At 45.5% G+C, this 21,086-nt stretch overlaps 1 protein-coding gene across 1 annotated transcript in view; it reads right to left on the bottom strand.

The window, feature by feature from the left end:
• Nucleotides 1-21,086, bottom strand: part of LOC123760375 (parathyroid hormone/parathyroid hormone-related peptide receptor) — a 177,133-nt gene that overhangs the window by 9,048 nt on the left and 146,999 nt on the right. The window contains exons 8-12 of the mRNA XM_069328866.1: nucleotides 13,228-13,387; nucleotides 8,244-8,463; nucleotides 4,773-4,911; nucleotides 3,244-3,389; nucleotides 756-933 (exon numbers count right to left, since the gene is read on the bottom strand). Of these exons, the coding sequence (XP_069184967.1) occupies nucleotides 756-933; nucleotides 3,244-3,389; nucleotides 4,773-4,911; nucleotides 8,244-8,463; nucleotides 13,228-13,387 (843 nt within the window). The remainder of the gene's footprint in view (nucleotides 1-755; nucleotides 934-3,243; nucleotides 3,390-4,772; nucleotides 4,912-8,243; nucleotides 8,464-13,227; nucleotides 13,388-21,086) is intronic.

Raw genomic sequence — 21,086 nt, 5'->3', positions numbered from 1 at the left:
TGAAAGGGGAGGGAGGACGGGAAGGAAAGGGGGGGGAGGGAGGACTCGGGAGGAGGGGAGGGGTAGAAGGGTGGGGATTGGGTGTGGGGGGAGGGAGTGTGAGAGAGAGAGAGAGAGTGTGATTGCAATATTTTGTTTTATATACTTCTGTTTTTATTTGTTTAAATGTTCTGTTGTGTTTTGTTATTTCTGTTTACCCAGTGCTATGTTAGGGGCGTGCTTGGTGCATATACAAGTTTCTTGTTGTTCTGTTCTCTGTGTTTGTTCTGATACCTGTAATTTTATTTGTACATATGAATGTTATTTTATCAACAAAGATAGATAACAACTCGTGGGTGTAGAGGTGTTTGGTGGTACCAGTGCATATATACACGCTGAGAGTGGAGGGGGAGGTTCTCAGCCCCTCCTGAAAAGGGGGGGGGGAAGTTATCACATTCAACATAACGGGACGACATTCACTCTTCACCGCCTTCGCTGATATAGATAATCACGATTAAAATGATATAGAATGTAAGATTGATCTTGCCTTCAAGATAAATAGTTAAATAAATCAAATCAATATTAAATATTCATTCAGTAGCCTTTAAATATTCATTAAAACATTTTCATTATTATTATTTACATACTGATTTCCTTACAGTAAAATCACGCGAAATACTTTTAAACAATTATTACAAATCAAACGAACATGACGCCATATTAGGGGTAGACTAACATAAATCAAATGATAAACCAAAAACGTGTTGAAAACTTACCCGTGAGTGCTGCCTGGAGACGAAGGATGGGGTGAGAGTGGGGGTTGGGGAGGGAGAGGGGGTGCGGGGCCTCGAACCAGGACCATCCCCACCACCAGGTCTGGCCATCTGTGGAGAGGGTGTCTGACGGTCACGCCGCTCCCCTTGGGAGTGTATGGAGAGCGAAGTCCGACCACGGCTAACCAGCAAGCGTAGGGGAGACTTGAAGTGAGTTAGGCGATTAAGCATACTATCTCTACACTATATATTTATATATATATTAATTTGTTGGCATGTCTACTATGTATCTTCTCGCCAGAGATAAGGTGAGCCCCCCACAGTGAGCGCAAAACAGTGGTCGGGAAATTTAACAGCGCAGTCTAAGGGTTAAAAGGTACTTTTGCTGAAATGTTTGTTTTTTTAGTATAAGTGCCAAGGTTTTCTACAGTCTGTGAGTATCAGCATGTAGCTTACATGTTCTGTAAATCTATATTAATTTTTTCCACAAAATGAATATGGTTGCAATGAATAGTATAATTTATTTACAGTAAAAGTATGTAAGCAAAATAAATAAATAAATAAATATATATATATATATATATATATATATATATATATATATATATATATATATATATATATATTTATATATATATATATATATATATATATATATATATATATATATATATATATATATATATATATATATATATATATATATATATATATATTTATATACTGTCAGGGGTTCTGCTTAACTCATTGGCAATAACTGCTAAGTTAAGCTACATTTGATTAACAAAAGGTAAACAACTGCTAAGTTATACAGTACTACATCTGGTTAACAAAATGCTTAATGATTAATTAAATTGGTCAGTAATTTGCCACTTGCAGTGTAGATTTGACGCCTGGGGTTAACAGCTAATGTTAAGTGTTAGTGTATTGTTATAAGTACTGGAAACTACCTCTAAACAGATATTAGTGAACAGCTTGGTAATGTATCTAGAGAGAAGATATGTGCTGTAAAGTTGTACAATACAATACAGTAATCATACTGAAGTTCTCAATGGCGTGAAACACAGAATATATATTTTTTGGTGACAATGAGGCTCAAACTCGGTCAATGTGTGAAACGTGCCTTGTTCAACAGAAGGATTGATACCCAGGTTTCTTACCGATTTCAGTATGTGGACACCAGGCCCGCACCAGAGCTAAGATGGTGTTTTGCGTTCACATCTTAGCTCTGGTCCGGATCTCTTACTGCCCGAATAAATTCAATAAAACAGTTTATTGGGAACTTTTAACATTTCTAAGCCTTTATCTCTAGAGCACAGGAGAGAGAGAGAGATACATAATAGTAAACATTTGGAAAATATTAGAAGGGATTGGTTCCAAATTTTCACACGAAAATATGAAATCAGGAAGCATGACAGAAGGTGCAAAAATAGCCCCCACTGAAAAGCAGAAGTGCTGTAGGTACGCTGAAGGAGAACTCTATCAGCGTTCTGGCATAACTAGCCGACCTCTCTTGGTCTGTGATTCACAGCTCAGGCTGCGAACAGCAGCTTCTAACAGCCTAGTTGACCAGACCACTAACCAGGAAGCCTAGCCAGGAACCAGACCGCGCGACATTAGTTCCCAGAACCATCAACAGGTAGGAAGATATGGACCCAAGACCCAGACTTGAACTAAGATGTGCTAAGCAACATCTCACCACTGTCTATAAGAGATATATCAAGATTAGAACCCAGGAATCAAACATTCTAGATGGTAAAAGAACCACCGGGTCACTCAAATTAAAATTTTGGAAGAAATTGGTCTTTCACAAATAAATAAATAAATTAGATAACACCTAGAATCAGTCCCTTCTTGGGATCTACATCTTATAAAAGTATATCCTTATGAAGTTTTGGTAGGATATTGTCCCTTCACATCTTAATCCTGATGAAGAATTGAACATGTCATCAAAATAGATTGATTAAAATTGGTTATTTTTTAATTAAAACAATAAAATTTAATATTTTTTATTAAAACATTAAAATGGATTATTTTTTATTAAAACTTATTAAAATTAATTGTTTCCCCAGCTGAAGTTACTGAGGACACCACTTACTAAGTCTAGTCTGAGACCTTACAAATATATGCTGCGCTCTCATTCATTAGTGGAACCATGCTCTAAGCCAGCATTATAATTCATTATTGATTCAGGATCTATTGTTCAAGCCTTCATACTTTAACAGTGTAAAATATGAGACAATCTGTAGTAGTCGTGAGAAGGATTCGAACCCGATCACTTAGTACCCCGAAGCAAACACCTTAGACCACTGTCGACATGCTCAAAAGCAATACAACCTGGGAATAACTAAATAACAAAAGAGGCAGCCAAATACATGGCCCACAGCACATACATTGACTGGGAAAATGCGCGTACTTGCAATGAAAATGAAATAACGTATAAAGCGCCTTCTCCTCCCCCTTCTTATCGTTCCCTCAATGCATGTCGTACCTGGCGTAGGTCTTCGTCTGTGACACGAGGGTCGAGTGGGAGTTCAAGATGAGTAGGTCGCCGTTGAACCACCGGTTGTACAGCTTCCGCAGCTCCTGGCGCACCTCGCCGTTCATCAGGCAGTACAGCACTGCCACGAAGAAACCCTGGAAGAACGAAGCTCAGTGATCAACACAATTTAGAACCTCCACTGCGCGTAGGCCATAGCATCACTGAGCCAACCTTCGTGGATATAGACACGCATGGTTGAACTTAATAGTTATATCATCTCAGTGCTAAATGACTCATGTTTAACGTGTGTCATTTATGTTTGTTTTCCCCGCGCATGTTTTCCCCGCGCATGTTTTCCCCGCGCATGTTTTCCCCGCGCATTTTTTCCCGCGCATGCGTCGTGTTCGTTTCTGAGTCAGGAGGAGGTGCAAAAGATCGAGAATGAGGGTCATAGTGTGCAAGGAAATAAAGTTGAAGGTCTGTGACGGAAAGAGTAAGTTTATGGGTGTTTGAGAGAACAGAGAAGGGAATAGGAATGTTTTTGATGTTCTAGGTCTTACAGAGTGACAAGACATAAAATAAAAAAATAAAATAAAATAAAATGTTTATTCAGGTAAAAGTACATATATACAAGATGAATTACAAACAGAATGGTGGATTTCTAGACAGAGCTAGTACATACTATGCCTGAAGCCACTAATAGGTACAGCGTTTTGGGCAAGGTGTGGGAAAAAACACTAAGACTAAAATTTAATGCTAATTGAGATAAAAAGAATTAAATTGATAAAGGAAAAAGTGAATGATAATAATTACTTGATGGATGGAACAGCAGAAATTTAAACACAACAGCAGAAGGAATTTTAACTAAGTAAACAGAAGACTAAAATTTTCTTTAAGTGTATATATGGCATATATATCAGCGATTAATCCAGTTGTTCAATAATCAATACTTTTTGGAAATAGCAAGACATAGGTTGAAGGCAAGAATAGCAAGAAGGTTGTGATGGTCAATAGTGTCAAAAACCTTACGTAGGTCAAGAAATAACCCAACAGGGAACTAATTTTTATCAAGAGCTGCATGAATTAAGTTAATTATACTAATCAGGGCATCACTGGTCTTTTTTGGAGGAAGGGGAGTCTGAAGCCATATTGGCAAGAGCTAAGTATATTGTGTTTGGCTAGATAGGAGTAAAACTGCTTGTAGATTAGCTCTTCAAATATTTCTGACAAGGTTGGCAGAATTGATATAGGTCTGAAATTGTTGACATCACATTTATGGACTGGGGTTACTTTCGCTTTTTGTTTAGAATATCCAAAAAGGTTTTGAGTTCAAGTGATTTGTTGTAGAGCAATGCAATGGCTGGAGCTACAAATCTAGAAGCATTTTTATAAATTAGAGTTGGTATCTCAGCAAGAGCACTTGCCTTTGTTTTAACACAAAGGAGTATCTCATTAACATCAGATAGATCGACTTCCTATATGAATACCTTTCTAGACATCGGTAAAACATAGACTGAAACAACTGACTAAGAACTGACCTGGAAGGAGGCGAACACCTGGTCGAGGAAGAGCCAAGCCAACTCCACATAGGCGTTAGTGGAGGTAGACAGACCCCACAGTACAAAGTAATGGACTCCAAACAGTGGCACTAAAACCAGTGTTGACTTGCCCAGCTTCCTGTGAAGTAATGCACAAGATGGTGGGTAAGATGGTGCCATGATCTTCCTGTCTAAACACCTGGGGTACGTTGGCAGCATTTGTGCCCCATCTCCCCCCCCCCGAGGGTAAATGCTGGCATTTATACCCCTTTGGCATTTCGTGACAGTTATGCCACAAGAGAGTTTATCATTTCCAATTAAGCGTCTGGGCAATTGGGCTGTAATTATGCCACCAATGATCAATTAATGAAAATGCTGTTATCCTGAAGAGTAAGTTGGAATTATAAGATTTGGACACAATATTTATTATTTCGTTGATAATTTGAATTGAATTATAATGAAACAAGGAGGGGACACTACAATGTTAGTGCACAAATACACATACACACACACACATTATATATGTATATATACATATATAATGTACATATATACATATATAATACATCATTCTGTGGCCAAAGTTGTATAGACATTTAACATAGGCATCAAGTGCGTGCCAGCAGAAGCCCCACCTCCCTGAAGCCTCACCCTCCCTGAAGCCCCACCCTCCCTGAAGCCCCACCCTCCCTGAAGCCCACCCTCCCTGAAGCCCCACCCTCCCTGAAGCCCCACCCTCCCTGATGCCCCACCTCCCTGAAGCCCCACCCTCCCTGATGCCCCACCTCCCTGAAGCCCCACCCTCCCTGAAGCCCCACCCTCCCTGAAGCCCTACCTCCCTGAAGCCCCACCCTCCCTGATGCCCCACCCTCCCTGAAGCCCCACCCTCCCTGAAGCCCCACCCTCCCTGAAGCCCCACCTCCCTGAAGCCCCACCCTCCCTGATGCCCCACCTCCCTGAAGCCCCACCCTCCCTGAAGCCCCACCCTCCCTGAAGCCCTACCTCCCTGAAGCCCCACCCTCCCTGATGCCCCACCCTCCCTGAAGCCCCACCCTCCCTGAAGCCCCACCCTCCCTGCAGCCCCACCCTCCCTGAAGCCCCACCCTCCCTGAAGCCCCACCCTCCTTGAAGCCCCACCCTCCCTGAAGCCCCACCCTCCTTGAAGCCCCACCCTCCCTGCAGCCCCACCCTCCCTGATGCTCCACCTCCCTGAAGCCCCACCCTCCTTGAAGCCCCACCCTCCCTGAAGCCCCACCCTCCTTGAAGCCCCACCCTCCCTGAAGCCCCACCCTCCTTGAAGCCCCACCCTCCTTGAAGCCCCACCCTCCCTGAAGCCCCACCCTCCCTGAAGCCCCACCCTCCTTGAAGCCCCACCCTCCCTGCAGCCCCACCCTCCCTGAAGCCCCACCCTCCCTGAAGCCCCACCCTCCCTGAAACCCCACCCTCCCTGATGCCCCACCCTCCCTGCAGCCCCACCCTCCCTGAAGCCCCACCCTCCCTGAAGCCCCACCCTCCCTGATGCCCCACCCTCCCTGCAGCCCCACCCTCCCTGCAGCCCCACCTCCCTGAAGCCCCACCCTCCCTGATGCCCCACCCTCCCTGAAGCCCCACCCTCCCTGAAACCCCACCCTCCCTGAAGCCCCACCCTCCCTGAAGCCCCACCCTCCCTGAAGCCCCACCCTCCCTGAAACCCCACCCTCCCTGAAACCCCACCCTCCCTGAAGCCCCACCCTCCCTGCAGCCCCACCCTCCCTGAAACCCCACCCTCCCTGAAACCCCACCCTCCCTGAAGCCCCACCCTCCCTGCAGCCCCACCCTCCCTGCAGCCCCACCCTCCCTGCAGCCCCACCCTCCCTGAAGCCCCACCCTCCCTGAAGCCCCACCCTCCCTGAAGCCCCACCCTCCCTGAAACCCCACCCTCCCTGAAACCCCACCCTCCCTGCAGCCCCACCCTCCCTGAAGCCCCACCCTCCCTGAAGCCCCACCCTCCCTGCAGCCCCACCCTCCCTGAAGCCCCACCCTCCCTGAAGCCCCACCCTCCCTGCAGCCCCACCCTCCCTGAAGCCCCACCCTCCCTGAAGCCCCACCCTCCCTGAAACCCCACCCTCCCTGAAACCCCACCCTCCCTGAAGCCCCACCCTCCCTGCAGCCCCACCCTCCCTGCAGCCCCACCCTCCCTGCAGCCCCACCTCCCTGAAGCCCCACCCTCCCTGAAGCCCCACCCTCCCTGAAGCCCCACCCTCCCTGAAGCCCCACCCTCCCTGAAGCCCCACCCTCCCTGAAACCCCACCCTCCCTGAAACCCCACCCTCCCTGAAGCCCCACCCTCCCTGAAGCCCCACCCTCCCTGAAGCCCCACCCTCCCTGAAGCCCCACCCTCCCTGAAGCCCCACCCTCCCTGAAGCCCCACCCTCCCTGAAGCCCCACCCTCCCTGAAGCCCCACCCTCCCTGAAGCCCCACCCTCCCTGAAGCCCCACCCTACCTGCAGCCCCACCCTCCCTGAAGCCCCACCCTCCCTGAAACCCCACCCTCCCTGAAGCCCCACCCTCCCTGAAGCCCCACCCTCCCTGAAGCCCCACCCTCCCTGCAGCCCCACCCTCACTGAAGCCCCACCCTCCCTGAAGCCCCACCCTCCCTGAAGCCCCACCCTCCCTGAAGCCCCACCCTCCCTGCAGCCCCACCCTCCCTGAAGCCCCACCCTCCCTGAAGCCCCACCCTCCCTGAAGCCCCACCCTCCCTGAAGCCCCACCCTCCCTGCAGCCCCACCCTCCCTGCAGCCCCACCCTCCCTGCAGCCCCACCCTCCCTGCAGCCCCACCCTCCCTGCAGCCCCACCCTCCCTGAAGCCCCACCCTCCCTGAAGCCCCACCCTCCCTGAAGCCCCACCCTCCCTGAAGCCCCACCCTCCCTGAAGCCCCAGCCTCCCTGAAGCCCCACCCTCCCTGCAGCCCCACCCTCCCTGAAGCCCCACCCTCCCTGAAGCCCCACCCTCCCTGCAGCCCCACCCTCCCTGCAGCCCCACCCTCCCTGAAGCCCCACCCTCCCTGAAGCCCCACCCTCCCTGAAGCCCCACCCTCCCTGCAGCCCCACCCTCCCTGAAGCCCCACCCTCCCTGAAGCCCCACCCTCCCTGAAGCCCCACCCTCCCTGCAGCCCCACCCTCCCTGCAGCCCCACCCTCCCTGCAGCCCCACCCTCCCTGAAGCCCCACCCTCCCTGCAGCCCCACCCTCCCTGCAGCCCCACCCTCCCTGAAGCCCCACCCTCCCTGCAGCCCCACCCTCCCTGAAGCCCCACCCTCCCTGCAGCCCCACCCTCCCTGAAGCCCCACCCTCCCTGCAGCCCCACCCTCCCTGCAGCCCCACCCTCCCTGAAGCCCCACCCTCCCTGCAGCCCCACCCTCCCTGCAGCCCCACCCTCCCTGAAGCCCCACCCTGCCTGCAGCCCCACCTCCCTGCCTGCACGCGAGCCTCACCTGTACTTCATAGACTCGGTGGATATGGATGACCTCAGCTTGAGAATCAAGACACGAACCACATTGAGGAAGAAGAAGAAGTTGATGAGATTAGAGACGGCCACCGGGGCCCTGATGCACACCCAGAAGATCCACTGGACGTTCTGAACGGTCCAACAGTCAGTGTCGTCGAGAGTGGCTCTCAGGGTGGCCCACACGCCCACGCACCCCAGCGGCAGACCTGAGGGGAGATTCTTTGATTGATTAGGCCATCCAGGAAGTGGCACGGGCATGAATAGCCCCGGAATGAGAACAGGCAGGTACACACACACACACACACACACACACATATATATATATATATATATATATATATGTGAGAAAGCTGCATGAACGCGCAAGCCATATATCACTAAGAACTCTTTGACCCGGCCAGGATTCGAACCCATGCCGTCCAGGATCACCCCTAAACGTACACAGTACCGTGACCACCGCACCAATGATCGTCTAGACGATCATTGGTGCGGTGGTCACGGTACTGTGTACGTTTAGGGGTGATCCTGGACGGCATGGGTTCGAATCCTGGCCGGGTCAAAGAGTTCTTAGTGATATATATATATATATATATATATATATATATATATATATATATATATATATATATATATATATATATATATATATATATATATATATGTCGTACCTAGTAGCCAGAACGCACTTCTCAGCCTAATATGCAAGACCCGATTTGCCTAATAAGCCAAGTTTTCATGAACTAATTGTTTTCAGACTACGTAACCTACCTAACCTAACCTAACCTAACTTTTTCGGCTACCTAACCTAACCTAACCTATAGAGATAGGTTAGGTTAGGTTAGGTAGGGTTGGTTAGGTTCGGTCATATATCTACGTTAATTTTAACTCCAATAAAAAAAAAATGACCTCATACATATTGAAATGGGTACCTTTATCAATTCATAAGAAAAAAATTAGAGAAAATATATTATTTCAGGAAAACTTGGCTTATTAGGCAAATTGGGCCTTGAATAGTAGGCCAAAAAGTGCGTTCTGGCTACTAGGTACGACATATATATATATATATATATATATATATATATATATATATATATATATATATATATATATATATATATATATATATATATATATATATATATATATGCGAACAAGCCTGAATGGTCCCCAGGACAATATGCAACTGAAAACTCACACCCCAGAAGTGACTCGAACCCATACTCCCAGGAGCAACGCAACTGGTATGTACAAGACGCCTTAATCCACTTGACCATCACGACCGGACAAAATGAGGTGATAGCCGAGGCTATTTGAACCACCCTATTTGATGGTCAAGTGGATTAAGGCGTCTTGTACATACCAGTTGCGTTGCTCCTGGGAGTATGGGTTCGAGTCACTTCTGGGGTGTGAGTTTTCAGTTGCATATTGTCCTGGGGACCATTCAGGCTTGTTCGCATTTGTGTTCCTCACGTGTGCCCCAAAGAATGAGGTGATTTGGTAAAATGCTATGCCCAAGATTACTATCCGAGTGCCGGCGGTGGGGTGGTTCAAATAGCCTCGGCTATCACCTCATTTTGTCCGGTCGTGATGGTCAAGTGGATTAAGGCGTCTTGTACATACCAGTTGCGTTGCTCCTGGGAGTATGGGTTCGAGTCACTTCTGGGGTGTGAGTTTTCAGTTATATATATATATATATATATATATATATATATATATATATATATATATATATATATATATATATATATATATATATATATATATATATATATATATAATGTGTCGCTCAACATGGTCTTACTTCACCATAGAACGGAATATATGACACGGCAGAGAGTATATATTGAGCCTTATGAGGCAGCTTCTATTCTGTTTTGTGTTGTAAATATACCCTGAGTACGGGCTCACCATAGCCCGTGCTACTTAAACTTTTTGTTCCAAGTAGCGAATCTTTAACAACAAATATACCCTTTAGGAGTCTTTTATATAGTCTTTTATAGAAAAAGACTATAGGTTGTATAGTCTTTTTCATATTCCCCCCCTTTTTTTTACACCATTTTATCCATTTAAATATCTCAGTTATGTCAGTCCTTCGTGTTCGTCTTTCTAGAGAATGTCAAATAAAGCTTTTATTTAATCCCCTTTCATGAGGCAGATTTCTAGTTCCTGCGGTTAACTTTGTCATTCCTGAAAGCGTTCAAGTGAATTTGTATCCACTCTGTACTACGGAGTCAAACATTGCATTTCATAAAGATACAGGTTAATGGTTGGATTAGTTACCTTACTGCTAACATCGTTTCAACCCTCCGTCCTCTCTCTTTGCTCCTTGTCCTCGTATCCCAGATCCTTGTCCTTATATCCCAGCTCCTTGTCCTTATATCCCAGCTCCTTGTCCTCGTATCCCAGCTCCTTGTCCTCATATTTCAGCTCCTTGTCCTCATATCCCAGCTCCTTGGCCTAATATCCCAGCTCCTTGGCCTAATATCCCAGCTCCTTGTCCTTATATCCCAGCTCCTTGTCCTTATATCCCAGCTCCTTGTCCTCGTATCCCAGCTCCTTGTCCTCATAACCCAGTACCTTGTCCTCATATGTCCTCATATCCCAGCTCCTTGTCCTTATATCTCAGCTCCTTGTCCCTCATATCCCAGCTCCTTGTCCTAATATCCCAGCTCCTTGTCCCTCATACCACAGCTATTTGTCCTTATAGCCCAGGTTGAGTTAGGATAAGTTACATTAGGTTAAATTGAGTTTTTACGGTAGGCTGAGCTTGGTTAGGTTAAGTTAGGTTGAGTTAGGTAAGGTTGGATTAGGTTTGGTTGAGTTAGGTTAGGTTAGGTTTGATAAGTTAGATTGAGATTAGTTAGGTTAGGCTAGGTTGAGTAAGTTAGGTTAAGTTATGTTAGGTTCGGTTAGAATGAGTTAAGTTAGGTTACATGAGGACGAGTTAGGTTAAATTGAGTTACATTATTTTAGGTTAGGCTGAGGTAGGAGGTTGAATTAAGTTAGGTTATGTTTGGTCAAGTTCATGTTAGGTTGAAATAGGTTAGGTTGTGTTAGGTTAGGTTTGGTTAGAAAGAGTTATGTTAGGTTAAGCTAGGTTAGATTAGGTTGAGTTAGATTAGGTTGAGTTAGAATAGGTTGAGTTAGATTAGGTTGAGTTAGACTAGGTTATGTAAGACTATGCTAGGTTGAGTTAGGTTAGGTTACATTAGGTTTAATTGAGTTAGATTAGGTTGAGTTTTTTAGGTTAGGTTGTGTTGATCTGGGTTAGGTTAAGTTACATTAAATTAAGTTGAGTTAAGTTACGTTGAGTATGTTAGGTTAGGTTAGGTTCACTTAGGTTTTTTTTGGTTAGGTTAGGGTTTTCTCATCCTCATATCGGACATAGACAAGAACACAATCTATAGCACTGTATCATCCTTTGCAGATGACACTAGGATCTTCATGAGAGTAGGCAACATAGAGGACACGGCAAACCTCCAGTCAGATGTAGATCAGGTCTTTCTATGGGCTACAGAAAATAATATGGTGTTTAACGAAGATAAGTTCCAGCTCATGCGCTATGGAAAAAATGAAAATATAAAAACGGAAACCACGTACAAAACTCAGGCAAATCATAACATAGAACGAAAAGGCAATGTAAAGGATCTGGGTGTACTCATGTCGGAAGACCTTACCTTTAAAGAACACAATAAAGTAGCCGTCACAACTGCAAGAAAAATGACAGGTTGGATAACAAGAACTTTTCACACTAGAGATGCTATACCGATGATGATACTTTTCAAAACGCTTGTGCTCTCTAGAGTGGAGTACTGCTGCACAATGACAGCACCTTTCAAAGCTGGAGAAATTACTGACCTGGAGAGCGTGCAGAGATCCTTTACTGCTAGAATCCACTCAGTAAAACATCTAAACTATTGGGACCAACTAAAGAGCCTAAAACTGTACTCCCTTGAACGCAGGCGGGAGAGGTACATAATAATTTACACGTGGAAAATATTAGAAGGGCTGGTCCCAAACCTGCACACAGAAATAACATCACATGAGACCAGAAGACATGGCAGGATGTGCAGAATACCCCCGTTGAAAAACAGAGGTGCAACTGGTACTCTGAGAGAGAACTCTATCAACATCAGAGGTCCGAGACTGTTCAACACGCTTCCACTACACATAAGGGGCATAACTGGCCGACCCCTCACAGTGTTCAAGAGAGAACTGGATAAGCACCTCCAAAGGATACCTGATCAACCAGGCTGTGACTCGTACGTCAGGCTGCGAGCAGCCGCGTCCAACAGCCTGGTTGATCAGTCCGGCAACCAGGAGGCCTGGTCGACGACCGGGCCGCGGGGACGCTAAGCCCCGGAAGCACCTCAAGGTAACCTGAAGGTAGGTTGGGTTAGGTTAGAGTGAGTTAGGTTAGATCAACTAACTATTTCAACTCAACCCTCCAGGGGTCCGAGGCTTCCGGACCCCTTACATGGGTAATGAAGTCCGTAAGGGGGGATGAATGCTAGTGAAAGCAGTGACGAGCGTGAATGGTACTGAAGTCAGTGAAGGGGATGAATGGTAATGAATGCAATGAAGAGGGTGAATGGTAATGAATGCAATGAAGAGGGTGAATGGTAATGAATGCAATGAAGAGGGTGAATGGTAATGAATGCAATGATGAGGGTGAATGGTAATGAATGCAATGCAGAGAATGAATTACAATGAAGACAATAAAGAGGATGAATTAGAATGAAAGCACTGAAGAGGATGAAAAAGAATGAAAGCAGTGAAGAGGACGAAAAAAGAATGAAAGCAGCGAAGTCCAAGACACAACACAAACCACGAAGACACACCACCCAAACACACACACACGAAAGAGGAACAAAGGGGGGCATGGAATAGAACACGAAGAACAGAGAGAGAGAGAGAGAGAGGGGGAAGCGGATCCACTCAAAAACGGTAAACAAATCAGGCTCAGTCACCCCAGCCGAGGAGGATGTAGCAGGTGATGGCGGAGGAGTCGGTGAAGAGCGCCATGAAGATGAGGCTGTGTAGGTAGAGTCCTTCCATGAGCAGCCACGAGTAGTTGGCCACGATGAAGTACTGCCACACACTGATCATCAGCTTACAGGTCCACGTGTGCTGGAGAGGGAGAGACAACTGTTGGTTAGTTATGATTAATAGTGGTGTGTGTGTGTGTGTGTGTGTGTGTACTCACCTAGTTGTACTCACCTAGTTGTGTTTGCGGGGGTTGAGCTCTGGCTCTTTGGTCCCGCCTCTCAACCGTCAATCAACAGGTGTACAGATTCCTGAGCCTATCGGGCTCTGTCATATCTACACTTGAAACTGTGTATGGAGTCAGCCTCCACCACATCACTTCCTAATGCATTCCATTTGTCAACCACTCTGACACTAAAAAAGTTCTTTCTAATATCTCTGTGGCTCATTTGGGCACTCAGTTTCCACCTGTGTCCCCTTGTGCGTGTTCCCCTTGTGTTAAATAGACTGTCTTTATCTACCCTATCAATCCCCTTCAGAATCTTGAATGTGGTGATCATGTCCCCCCTAACTCTTCTGTCTTCCAGCGAAGTGAGGTTTAATTCCCGTAGTCTCTCCTCGTAGCTCATACCTCTCAGCTCGGGTACTAGTCTGGTGGCAAACCTTTGAACCTTTTCCAGTTTAGTCTTATCCTTGACTAGATATGGACTCCATGCTGGGGCTGCATACTCCAGGATTGGCCTGACATATGTGGTATACAAAGTTCTGAATGATTCTTTACACAAGTTTCTGAATGCCGTTCGTATGTTGGCCAGCCTGGCATATGCCGCTGATGTTATCCGCTTGATATGTGCTGCAGGAGACAGGTCTGGCGTGATATCAACCCCCAAGTCTTTTTCCTTCTCTGACTCCTGAAGAATTTCCTCTCCCAGATGATACCTTGTATCTGGCCTCCTGCTCCCTACACCTATCTTCATTACATTACATTTGGTTGGGTTAAACTCTAACAACCATTTGTTCGACCATTCCTTCAGCTTGTCTAGGTCTTCTTGAAGCCTCAAACAGTCCTCTTCTGTTTTAATCCTTCTCATAATTTTGGCATCGTCCGCAAACATTGAGAGAAATGAATCGATACCCTCCGGGACATCATTTACATATATCAGAAACAAGATAGGACCGAGTACAGAGCCCTGTGGGACTCCACTGGTGACTTCACGCCAATCGGAGGTCTCACCCCTCACCGTAACTCTCTGCTTCCTATTGCTTAGATACTCCCTTATCCACTGGAGCACCTTACCAGCTACACCTGCCTGTCTCTCCAGCTTATGTACCAGCCTCTTATGCGGTACTGTGTCAAAGGCTTTCCGACAATCCAAGAAAATGCAGTCCGCCCAGCCCTCTCTTTCTTGCTTAATCTGTGTCACCTGATCGTAGAATTCTATCAAGCCTGTAAGGCAAGATTTACCCTCCCTGAATCCATGTTGGCGATTTGTCACGAAGTCCCTTCTCTCCAGATGTGTTACCAGGTTTTTTCTCACGATCTTCTCCATCACCTTGCATGGTATACAAGTCAAGGACACTGGCCTGTAGTTCAGTGCCTCTTGTCTGTCGCCCTTTTTGTATATTGGGACCACATTCGCCGTCTTCCATATTTCTGGTAGGTCTCCCGTCTCTAGTGATTTACTATACACTATGGAGAGTGGCAAGCAAAGTGCCTCTGCACACTCTTTCAGTACCCATGGTGAGATCCCATCTGGACCAAGAGATCCCATCTGGACCAAGTGTGTGTGTGTGTGTGTGTGTGTGTGTGTGTGTGTGTGTGTGTGTGTGTGTGTGTGTGTGTGTGTGTGTGTGTGTGTGTGTGTGTGTGTGTGTGTGGGTGTGTGTGTGTGGGTGTGTGTGTGTTTGTGTGTGTGTGTGTGGGTGTGTGTGCAGTTGTGTAGTTACACAGGTGTGATACACTTTCTTATCTCGTAGGGTGTGTGTGTGGGGGGTGGGGTGTGTATACTCACCTAGTTGTGTTTGCGGGGGTTGAGCTTTGGCTCTTTGGTCCCGCCTCTCAATTGTCAATCAACTGGTGTACAGATTCCTGAGCCTACTGGGCTCTATCATATCTACATTTGAAACTGTGTATGGAGTCAGCCTCCACCACATCACTGCCTAATGCATTCCACCTGTTAACTTCTCTGATACTGAAAAAGATCTTTCTAACGACCCTGTGGCTCATTTGGGTACTAAGTTTCCACCTGTGTCCCCTTGTTCGCGTACCACTAGTGTTGAATAGTTTATCCTTGTCTACCCGGTCGATTCCTCTGAAGATTTTGTAGGTAGTGATCATGTCTCCCCTTACTCTTCTGTCTTCCAGTGTCGTAAGGTGCATTTCCCGCAGCCTTTCCTCGTAACTCATGCCTCTTAGTTCTGGGACTAGTCTAGTAGCATACCTTTGAACTTTTTCCAGCTTCGTCTTATACTTGACAAGGTACGGGCTCCATGCTGGGGCCGCATACTCCAGGATTGGTCTTACATATGTGGTATACAAGATTCTGAATGATTCCTTACACAGATTCCTGAAGGCTGTTCTGATGTTAGCCAGCCTCGCATATGCCGCAGATGTTATTCTCTTTATGTGGGCTTCAGGAGACAGGTTTGGTGTGATATCAACTCCTAGATCTTTCTCTCTGTCAGTTTCATTAAGTACTTTATCTCCTATTCTGTATCCTGTGCCTGGCCTCCTGTTTCCACTGCCTAGTTTCATTACTTTGCATTTACTCGGGTTGAACTTCAACAGCCATTTGTTGGACCATTCACTCAGTCTATCTAGGTCATCTTGTAGCCTCCTACTATCATCCTCTGTTTCAATCCTCCTCATAATTTTTGCATCGTCAGCAAACATTGAGAGAAACGAATCTATACCCTCTGGGAGATCATTTACATATACCAGAAACAGTATAGGTCCAAGGACTGACCCCTGCGGGACTCCACTTGTAACGTCTCGCCAATCTGAGACCTCACCCCTCACATTGACTCGTTGTCTCCTGTTGCTTAGGTACTCCTTTATCTAATGGAGTACCTTCCCTTTCACTCCAGCCTGCATCTCCAGCTTTTTCACTAGCCTCTTGTGTGGCACTGTATCAAAGGCTTTCTGGCAATCCAAAAATATGCAGTCTGCCCACCCTTTTCTTTCTTGCCTGATTTTTGTTGCCTGGTCGTAGAATTCAAGTAACCCTGTGAAGCAGGACCTGCCATCCCTGAATCCATGTTGATGCTGTGTTACAAAGTTCCTTCGCTCCAGATGCTCCACTAGCTTTCTTCGCACAATCTTCTCCATCAGCTTGCATGGTATGCAGGTTAGGGACACTGGCCTGTAGTTCAGTGCCTCCTGTTTATCCCCTTTCTTGTATATCGGGACTACGTTAACTGCTTTCCAAATTTTTGGCAGTTCCCCTGTTGCCAGTGATTTGTTATACACTATGGAGAGTGGTAGGCAGAGTTCTTCTGCTCCTTCCTTTAATATCCAAGGGGAGATTCATTCCATCTGGGCCTATAGGCTTTGTCACATCCAACTCTAGTAAACACTTCCTTACTTCCCCGCTGGTAATCTCAAACTCTTCCTGTGGTTCCTGATTAACTATTCCCTCTCTTATCTCTGAAATTTCTTCTTATTTTAAGGTGAAGACCTCCTGGAATTTCTTATTCAGTTCCTCACACACTTCCTTGTCATTTGTAGTGAATCCTTCTGCCCCTATCCTTAATTTCATAACCTCATCCTTTACTGTTGTTTTTCTCCTGATGTGGCTATGCAACAATTTAGGCTGAGTCTTTGTCTTGCTTGCGATGTCATTTTCGTATTGTCTTTCTGCCTGTCTTCTCATCCTGACATATTCATTCCTGGCACTCTGGTATCTATCTGTGTGTGTGTTTACTCAACTTGCTGTGATTACAGGGGTTGAGCTCGCCTCATGGGCCCCACCTTTCAACACCATCAGTTAACACTTGACATTGCATCATTTCGGTGCTGTCATATCTTTGTTTGAATGTGTGTATTGAATCTGCCTCCACCTGGTTGATACCTGGTTGATACCTGGTTGATGGGGTTCTGGGAGTTCTTCTACTCCCCAAGCCCGGCCCGAGGCCAGGCTCGACTTGTGAGAGTTTGGTCCACCAGGCTGTTGCTTGGAGCGGCCCGCAGGCCCACATACCCACCACAGCCCGGTTGGTCCGGCACTCCTTGGAGGAATAAATCTAGTTTCCTCTTGAAAATGTCCACTGTTGTTCCGGCAATATTTCTTATGCTTGCTGGGAGGACGTTGAACAACCGCGGACCTCTGATGTTTATACAGTGTTCTCTGATTGTGCCTATGGCACCTCTGCTCTTCATTGGTTCTATTCTACATTTTCTTCCATGTCGTTCACTCCAGTACGTTGTTATTTTACTGTGTAGATTTGGTACTTGACCCTCCAGTATCTTCCAGGTGTATATTATTTGATATCTCTCTCGTCTTCTTTCTAGTGAGTACATTTGGAGGGCTTTGAGACGATCCCAATAATTTAGGTGCTTTATTGCGTCTATGCGTGCCGTATATGTTCTCTGTATTCCCTCTATTTCAGCAATCTCTCCTGCTTTGAAGGGGGAAGTGAGTACTGAGCAGTACTCAAGACGGGACAACACAAGTGCCTTGAAGAGTACAACCATTGTGATGGGATCCCTGGATTTGAAAGTTCTCGTAATCCATCCTATCATTTTTCTGGCTGTCGCAATATTTGCTTGGTTATGCTCCTTAAACGTTAGGTCGTCCGACATTATTATTCCCAAATCCTTTACATGCTGTTTTCCTACTATGGGTACATTTGATTGTGTTTTGTACTCTGTATTATGTTTAAGGTCTTCATTTTTACCGTACCTGAGTACCTGGAATTTATCACTGTTAAACATCATGTTATTTTCTGATGCCCAGTCGAAAACTTTATTAATATCAGCTTGAAGTTTTTCAATGTCCTCAGCCGAGGTAATTTTCATACTGATTTTTGTGTCATCTGCAAAGGATGATACGAAGCTGTGACTTGTATTTTTGTCTATATCTGATATGAGAATAAGGAAAAGCAGTGGTGCAAGGACTGTACCCTGAGGTACAGAGCTTTTCACTGCACTTGGACTAGATTTTATATGGTTGACAGTTACTCGCTGAGTCCTGTTTGACAGAAAACTGAGTATCCAGCGTCCTACTTTACCGGTTATTCCCATTGACTTCATTTTGTGTGCTATCACGCCATGGTCACATTTATCGAAGGCCTTTGCGAAGTCCGTGTATATCACATCAGCATTCTGTTTCTCTTCTAATGCCTCAGTGACTTTGTCGTAGTGCTCAAGTAGCTGTGAGAGGCACGATCTTCCCGCTCGAAATCCATGTTGGCCTGGGTTATGAAGGTCATTGGTCTCCATGAAATTGGTGACCTGACTCCTAATCACTCTCTCAAATACTTTTATGATGTGCGATGTTAGTGCAACTGGTCTATAATTTTTTGCCAATGCTTTGCTCCCTCCCTTGTGTAGAGGGGCTATGTCTGCTACTTTAAGTGCATCTGGTATCTCCCCCGTGTCCAAGCTCTTCCTCCACACTATACTGAGTGCCTGTGCTACCGGCACTTTGCATTTCTTTATAAATATTGAATTCCATGAGTCTGGACCTGGGGCCGAGTGCATGGGCATGTTTTCAATTTCTTTTTCAAAATTTAGTGCGCTCGTGTTTATATCAGTTATATTTACCGGGGTTTGAATATCCCGCATAAAGAAAATGTCTGGATCTTCCACCTTCATGTTGTTTATTGGAGTGCTAAACATGTCCTCATACTGCTTTTTTAGGATTTCACTAATTTCTTTGTCATCCTCCGTGTATGAACCTTCACTTGTACGAATAGGTCCAATACTGGCAGTGGTTTTTGCTTTTGATTTCGCATATGAGAAGAAATATTTTGGATTTTTCTTTATTTCCTGAATTGCTTTCTGTTCTAACTGCCTTTCTTCAGTTTCATATGAGTGTTTCAATTTCCGCTCGATTTCTTCAATCTCCCTATTTAAATTATTCCTTCTTTGACGGGAAATTCGTGTCTGCATAAGCAGTTCCGTTATTTTTTTCCTGCGTTTATAGTGTCGTCTGCGTTCTCTTTCTACGTTAGATCTCTTTCTGGCTTTCCTCAAAGGAACATGTTTCAGACAGACTTGATACGCTTCTGAAGTAAGTTTTTCTATTCCTTCTGTAGGACTTGTATTATTTAGAACAGTTCCCCATGGAATGTTTGTAAGTTCCCTGTTTATTATCTCCCAGTCTATCCTTTTATTATTAAAATTGAATTTACTGAATAGCCCCTCTCGCTTTATCAACGTTTTAGGTCTATTCTGAGTATTGATGGTCGTTTGCACTTCAATGAGTTTGTGATCTGAGTATGTGGTATCTGATATCGTAATGTCTCTGATAATGTCTTCATTGTTCGTAAAGACCAGATCTAGAATATTTTCATTTCTCGTTGGCTCCGATATCTGCTGATTGAGTGAAAATTTGTCACAGAATCTAAGTAGTTCTCTAATCTGTGGTTGGTTAGGTCCTGTTAGATTTCCTGGTATAATATTATTGTTTGCTATTTTCCACCTGAGACTAGGCAAGTTGAAGTCACCTAGGAAAATAATATCAGGTATCGGGTTCTGCAAATTATCAAGGCTTATTATCAAATTATCAAATTATCACCACTTCTCTCCCTAGTACCTTCCCCTTCGTCTCTACCCTGATACAGTGGCAGTCTTGTAACAACATCCCTGTGGTTACACAGAGAAATTAAATAATCATGATACATCAATGAGAAAATGCACAGAAGCCGTGATAAGGGTTCGAATCTATGTCCAGGGTGTTCCCAGAAGTAGGCTCAAGTCAACTACGCCAAAACATGGTCAAAAGAATTGCAACCTGGGGTAAACAAGCAGAGATCTAAAAGCCCGTATCACCAAACACAAATTAGTTAAATACAAGACAAAGTTAGAGAAGATTCAGAGGTATGCCACCAGACTGGTTCCAGAACCGAGAGGCATGAGTTACGAGGAAAGGCTACGAGAGCTAAACTTCCCGTCCCTGGAAGACAGAACAATAAGGCGAGACATGATCAGCACCTACAAAATTCTCAGAGGAATTGACAGAGTGGACAATGAAGAACTATTTAACACGGGTGGAATAGAAACAACGGGACACAGGTGGAAACTGAATACCCTTGTACCTTGAGTACCCAATTCAGAGACATTAAAAAAAAATCAGTGTGAGAGTAGTTAACAAATGGAATGCATTAGGCAGTGGTGTGGTGGAGGCTGACTTCATTCACAGTTTCAAATGTAGATATGATAGAGCCCAGTAGGCTCAGGAATCTGTACACCAGTTGATTGACAGTCGAGAGGCGGGACCAAAGAGCCAGAACTCAACCCCCCACAGGTACAACTAGGTGAGCACAAGAGGTCTGTCAGATATGGCCAAGAAAGCTCAGCTTTCTATAAACATGTCACCAATCACCAAACAAATATGTGATAATTATTGCATAATATATCCCCAACACTGTGGCCTCAAAAGAAAAATAATGGAACCTACTTTTATAAACAATAATCTTAATTGTAATGTCTCCTCAGGGCAGTGGTTACCATATTTGGTGAGCGATTATGTAACAAGGAGGTTAATAATGCTTACACCTCGCCCCCAGGACACCTGACCTGACTCCGTAAAAGCCGCTACATACAGCCAAGCCGCTACATGCAGCCAAGCCGCTACATGCAGCCAAGCCGCTACATGCAGCCAAGCCGCTACATGCAGCC

This window comes from Procambarus clarkii, chromosome 22 (genome assembly GCF_040958095.1).
Source record: "Procambarus clarkii isolate CNS0578487 chromosome 22, FALCON_Pclarkii_2.0, whole genome shotgun sequence".
Lineage (NCBI taxonomy): Eukaryota > Metazoa > Arthropoda > Malacostraca > Decapoda > Cambaridae > Procambarus > Procambarus clarkii.
This window is presented reverse-complemented; position numbering and strand designations above follow the sequence as displayed.